Below are 6,882 nucleotides of genomic sequence, written 5' to 3'. Positions count from 1 at the left end.
ACCCTACCCGAGCCCAACCTCCTCACTTTATTTATTTCTGGGCTCGTCTCCTCCTCCTCAATTCTGACAAAAGAATTTGACCCAAAACATTGACTTTCCTGCTCTATTGTTGCTGTCTGACCTGCTGTGCTGTTCCAGTCTCACACCTGTAGAATTTCCTTCCAGCATCTGATGACATCATTTTCTACCTTCTCCACTACCTCTGACAGTCCACTCCAGGAACTCATCATTTTTTGTTTGTTCAGAGAAACTGGATCACTCAACCCTTTGTATCTCACTCCTCTGACGTTCAACTGATGCTTCTCCAGTTTTGAAATGCCCTACCATGGTGAAAACCTGTCACGTATCGAATTTATCTATGCATCTCATGATTTCATAGTCATCTATACCATCAACCCTGAGTCTCCTGAGGCCCAGGGAAAGAAGTCCCAGCCAATCCAATTCTTCTTATAACTCAAACTTCTTTCAGCATCGTTTCTCTCATGAAGTGACCAGATCTACATGAAGTCGACCAAATGTGGTCTCACCGAAGCATTGTTCAGCTACAACAAGACATCCCAACGGCTATAATCAATGCTCTGACCAATGAAAGCCAGCACGTGGAAGCAGTCCTCATCACTCCGTCTGACTGTGACTCTATTTCGCAGGAGCTCTGAATCTGTCCCCTTTGATCTCTTTATTCCATAACAATCCTCAGGACACTCCCATTGATGACATAAGTCCTGCTCTGTTTTGATTCACGAAAATGCAACACCTTGCACTTATCAAATTTGAGCTCCATCTGCCATTCATCAGCCAACTGGCCCAATTGATTAAATCTGGCACTCATAAGCTGTCACTTATTTCAGAATCCTAGAATGCAAGGAGTCAGGTTCTTTAGCCTACTTTTTTTCCCGGGTAGAATCACGGAATTGCTGCAGAGACGGAGTTTTTTGGGTCATCTTATCTGCATTGGTTTCTCAAGAGCGTATCATTGCTGAGTGTTAATCACCTGCTTTACCTCAACATCCTTGCAATATATATTCTACAGTAAAATACAGTACATTTCCATCATGAACAATAATGATATCAATGCAGTGTGGGCCTGGAGGAAAACAGCAGGTCAGGGAGCATCAGAGGAGCAGGAAAGTCAATGTTTCAGACTGGGATCATTCATCAGAGCTGGCGGAAGGGGAAAGGATCTCAGAAATACAGAGGGGGAGCAGGCAGTGTTGGGAGGAGATAAGTGGCGTGGTAATTGGTGGAATTAGATCAGGGATTGTGCAGTTGGACAATGGGAAGGGTGGGGCTAATAGGTGAGAGTGAAGCTGGTTGTGTCAGGTCAACGAGATGGGGATAAGAGGGAGGGATAGAATTGGGGTGAGACGGGGCAGGGGGTGAGTTTGAAGTCAGTGAATTCCATGTGGAGGCTATGAGGCTGTAAGATCCCCAACTGCAGTAAAATGTGTTGTTTCTCTAATGTTCATGTGGCCTCATTGTGACATTGGAGGAGTCCCAGGATGGACATGTCACTGACGGAGTGGGGAAGGGAAGTTGAAATATCTGGCAACAGGAAGGTGATGTTGATTGGAGTGTACAGAGTAGAGATGCTCTGCAAATCTGAGTCTGCACTTGGTCTCTCCGCATCGAAGAAACCATATTGGGAGTAACAGAAGCAGCAGACCAGATTGGAGGAGGTTCAGGTGAATCCCTAGCAGATACGGAATGATTGTTTAGTGTTTTGGATGGGGGTGAGAGCAGAGGTGTAGGGGTGGTGTCACAGTTCCTGCAGTTGCCGGGTGGTGAGTGTGGAGTGGACGAGGTATTAGTGGAGGTATTAGTCCCTATGAAAAGCATATTAGCGATGGGGAGGGAAATTTCTCTTTGGTGGTGGGGTCTGATTGCAAGTGGTGAAAGTGGTGGAGGATACGTTGGATTCACATGTTGCTCAGATGGTATGGGAGGACCGGGGTAACTGTATCCTTGTTGCTGTTGGGTGCAGGGGGTTTGACAGGAGAACTGCAGTAAATGCAAGAGACGCAGTTGAGTTGTTTCCACAGGGACTGATCTCTCCATGCGTATTTTGTGCGTGCCACACTCCCCAATTGCCCCACTATGCCTGAAACATTTCTTTTCAAATGCAGGAAATGCTACACTTGCCCCTCCACCTTCTCACTCAACTCCATCCATGGCCCTGAACAATCATTCCGTTTCCAACAGGGATTAACAGGAGCATACTGTAACTTGGTCTTTTTTGTCGACCCTTCCCATTGACCAATCTCCACAATCCCTTCCTGCATCCACCTGTCACCACGTCAAATACCTTCTCCCAAACCCAGACCACCTCACTTTTTTCTGAGGTCCCTTTCCACTCCACAGTCCTGAGGAAGGGCCCCGATCCAAAATTGCAACTTCCCTGCACCCCTGATGTTGCCTGACCCGCTGTGTTCCTCCAGGTCTACGTTGTATCATCTCGAAGTTCCTGCATCAGCAGTTCTTGCTGTTTCCCAGTCACTGAATGATAAGTATTGTTTTCAGTCCCTGTTCATTCCGCCCTGATTTCCTGTCATTTTGGACATTTTTATGCCATCATCTACAGAAAGAGATAGAAAATATTTGCTCAATGGCCATACCATTCCATCCTTGATCATTGTTAATTCCTGAATTCCATTCACTCAGGGATGAATATTTCCTTCAGCTACCTATATCCTTTTATCTACCCTGGTAGAAACAGAACTTCTTGCTGGTTTAGATTTTTAATTTCACTTTCTCCATCTCTTAAAAACAAAATCATCCAAAGACAGTTCAAAGAAATCCAACCTTCTCCCAGTCAGCTTCATAGCTTTGACCAGTTTCATTCACCTTGACACGATCCACAACATCTGTGGTTAGTAAAGAATGGCATTCCCTTCTTGTTCAAGTGTGTTTCAATGAAAAGTACACTTTTTGAGGAGTATGAAATGCCTCCTTAAAAAGTCTAAAGCTTCTCAGTTGCCATACTTGCATGTCACATCCTGTTTTTGCTGTAGTCCATCACCAACTGTGCTTTCATGAGTCTGTATTTCTTTTAATTCAGTTCAAAGACCAAGGTCGGGACCATGGTTATCACCCTCAAACTGGACAGCATTTCATCATGCTGTGTTCACTCTTCAGTCATGGGTCTGTTACTGAACCTGCTCGTCTATCCATATATCTTTTGCTTCTACACATGCACAGCCGCACACCCACACTTCGATTGAGATGCAGATAAACAGTGTACTGGCAAAAGTGCACAGGCTGTCAAATTGGGCAGGAAAAAATCACAGATCAAAGGTCCTGGAGATATCATCTTCTTTCAATGATGTCTATTAATAAGACACCAGGACTGTGGATTAGACAGAAACACATGCAACATTGATTGCTGATGATGTCAGTCAGTCTTCCGTCAGTCTCAATGTTTAATACATTTCACAATTGGAATAAAGGGATAGTGCACAATTTTCTTCAAATGCTCTCTGAACTTAGGATGTGTGATGACATAAATCGCAGTGTTTGTGCAGCAACTCAGCATCTGCAACATGTAGCCCAGGTCCATCACAAAGGGAGGCAGATATACAGACTCATATCCCAAAAAAGACATTCTCCAATACATGGAATACACCATTGATACTGACCATAACAGAATGAAATTCCCTGAGATAAGAAACAATAAAATGATGGAATTCTTTCGACTCTTCATCTCTGGGTCTTTGGTGCTCTTTCTGTTGTTCTGCTGATGGAGTCTCCTGCGGGATCTGCTGGTCACTGCAATGTGTCTAACCGTTAAAACATTGAGAAGCAGAATGAGAATAAAGGCAACTCCTGGTGTTAGTATGTAATGACAGAACTCAATTGCTCCCCAGACTGGAGAAAACCTCACATCCCATTTGACCCAACAAAACCAGGGTCTGCTCTTGTTATGATATTTACGAGTAAACATAAAATACCAGAAAATGTTCTTCAAACAGCTCAATCCAGTCTCTGTTGCCAGAACCACGGCTGCTGTTTTCACATTGCAATATTTACTTCTCAGATTTGGGCAACAAATGGCTACAAATCGATCAAAGGTGAAAGTGACGGTGAACCAGACAGAACAGTCAGTGGCTGCAAAAAGCAGGACAGCGTGGATATTACACACAGGGATACCTTCGAAGAAATGACGCTCTTCCAAATAGACAAATGGAATGTGTCGCAATATGAGGTCAATGATAATGACCAGGAGATCTGCTATTGCCATAGCTACCAGGTAGTGAGAGACACATCGAGAGAGACCACACTTTTCCTGGGACAGGATCACAATTGTTACTATGTTGGCTGTGAGGAAAGCAAACAATGAAGTTAGAGTTTCCACTTGGAACAATGTTACCAGTTTTATTGAGCACTGATTGAGATGTACAAATGGCATTTTGTATCTGTTCATGTCACAAATGTTTGCAGCAGTGTTCACTTCATATGGTGGATCCAATGACCCTTATTCCACAAATTGACCGTGTAATGAAAATATAAGATGTGATAAAAGTTGCTGTTAACTGAAATGTTCATGACTGTTGCAATATATTTAAATCACAGAAACTTAGCTTGAATTGGCTGTTCATGAATTATGGAAACGCATAAGATCTAAGTAATGCTACCCTCATGTAAACACGCGATGGAACCATGGTCAAAGAATGTTGTTTGAAAATGCAAGCAAGGATTCTAGTATCAATCGATCAAACACTTCAATTGCATGGACATGAGGTCAGTGGAGGAATGGATACTGAGTCACTGAGCACTTGGTAACACACTAAGATCGCCAGGGTTACAGACCTAGCAGCCGGACCTTGGGGAAAGCAAGTAGCAGTAAAGGTGAAAGAGTAAATTTCAAGCGCGGTAAGGCCCTTATCAATGGTTGGCAGAATGAACAACACAGAGGATAGTAAATAAGAGCAGCAAAATGCCACAATTTATAGAAATACAAAAGACTTACCAGGCACTGCAATGATAGCGAGAATCGGATAATAAATGCATTGGATAATCTGAAGCACCATTCGAATGCGGGATCTTAGTGGCTTCCGATCAAAAGTGGCAGAAAGAGAATTCAACATCTCAATGAAACCCCTTCCCAATGTTTTCCCATTCCAATCGACCGTTCTCACATTTTGAACCATTGTCAAACCATTCCAATCTGTTGTAACATTCCAATCATTTGTTCTTCGGTTCGAATCCAGTGTTATATTGTTCCAATCCATCATTGCCAGATTCCAATACATTGTTCCACCATTCTAATCTATTACTCTCCAACTGGAAACTGTGATCTGTCCTCGTCCCTCTCTGTCTCTGGTGTCACAGATCTCTGTCAGTACCACAGCTGTCTCTCCCACTGATACTATGAGAGGAAAAATTGAGCAATGTCCCTTATAAGTAGATGTAGTACACCCTGCAGCAACACAATGAAGATTCATTGGGACTGACATTAGTTACAGTTACTAAACAAACAGTTACTCTTTCCATTCTATCTCCTCTGTGCAAGTGTAAACTGATGTAATTACCCAGGAGATATAAAAGGTTAGGTGAGGAAAGAATGATGTCATTAATGAATGTCCAGGCTGTGAAATGTGATTTGGGGCTAAAGTCTGAGCATGACACATGTTGAGGTCTGTTGAAGAGAGGGAGTGAATGGGCCATGTAATTACAGGTCAGTGCTTAAATTGAAAGCCATGGCATAAGGTTGTGAGAAATGAAACATGTTGTTTCTACAGGTAAGGATGAATAGTGGGATCTTACAGAAGCAGACATTTACAAGATTTTGCAGCAGAAGTATATCATTAACCAGAGATTAGGTTCTGTAGGAATGAATAGTGGGATCTTACAGAAGCAGACATTCACAAGATTTTGCAGCAGAAGTATATCATTAACCAGAGATTAGGTTCTGCAAAGATGGCAGTTAGCACAACCAGAAACATTCTTTTTGCAGACAAAGACATGGTAGAGATAAGGGTGTTGTAGCAGAGGCTTATTTCTGCAAACCTGAAGATTCACACGTATAGCATGTCTAGTGCTCTTTAAGATAGCCTTTTCAGGATTGCAGTAAAAAAAAGGAATGGGACCTTCGGCCGGCAGTAAAGGGAACAATAAACAAGGGCTGTCCGACAGGACGGGGAATGATAGGATAAGACCAATGGGAGCAGGGAGGCATGATTCTGCAACTCGTAAATTGTATAAGAATGTTTAACTTTCTTTGTGTGTGTGTGCCTGTCTAGCAGACACCCTTTCTTGCAAGATCGTACAGAATAAAATTGTCTTGATTCCAAGGCTGAATTTGTGAGCAGGGACTGTTTCTCACAAGCTGACAGGGGAAGACTGAAGCATGACACACTGGGTGAGCTGATGAACATTAAGTGGTGTTCAGTTGTTCAGAGAGCAAGGAGATGTCTGGGCTGTTTAGCGTCCTTCAGCTGACAGAACAGAACCTACTCCACCGCACCTCCACTCTTGTCAAACCATCTCCGCAGTTCCAAATCATGGCCATTCATGTACATTTCCATGTGCTTTGATGTCATTAGTAACTTGAAATCTACCAATCTCTGCCTTGATGGTGGAGATTCTACAAGTTGTCTGGGACACAGCATTTCAAAAATTTATCGTCCGCTCAGTGAAGTGGTTCCTCCTCATCTCAGTCCTAAATGGACTGTCCTTTATTCTGAGAAGCTTCTCGGGTACTCAACCACAGGCCCAGAGAAATATCCTTCCTGCACTGGTTGTCAATCCCCTGAAGCATATTGGAATTTAATTGGATATTACTGAATTCATCTCACTCCATATATTCCAGTCTACCTCATCACTGTGTAAGGGGGCCAAACCTGTATACACACCCACTCTCCTGCCTTTACTCTGATGCTTTGATTC

At 43.1% G+C, this 6,882-nt stretch overlaps 1 protein-coding gene across 1 annotated transcript; it reads right to left on the bottom strand.

Moving 5' to 3' along the window:
- Positions 1-2,800: 2,800 nt before the first annotated feature.
- On the bottom strand, positions 2,801-5,344 carry LOC132210816 (probable G-protein coupled receptor 139). Its single transcript, XM_059653251.1, has 2 exons — positions 4,964-5,344; positions 2,801-4,311 (listed from the first exon to the last, which is right to left on the bottom strand). Exons 1-2 carry the CDS (start codon positions 5,244-5,246, stop codon positions 3,410-3,412), a joined length of 1,185 nt encoding a protein of 394 aa, XP_059509234.1. The 5' UTR covers positions 5,247-5,344; the 3' UTR covers positions 2,801-3,409.
- Between the last annotated feature and the right edge of the window lie 1,538 nt (positions 5,345-6,882).

This window comes from Stegostoma tigrinum, chromosome 21 (assembly GCF_030684315.1).
Source record: "Stegostoma tigrinum isolate sSteTig4 chromosome 21, sSteTig4.hap1, whole genome shotgun sequence".
Lineage (NCBI taxonomy): Eukaryota > Metazoa > Chordata > Chondrichthyes > Orectolobiformes > Stegostomatidae > Stegostoma > Stegostoma tigrinum.
This window is presented reverse-complemented; position numbering and strand designations above follow the sequence as displayed.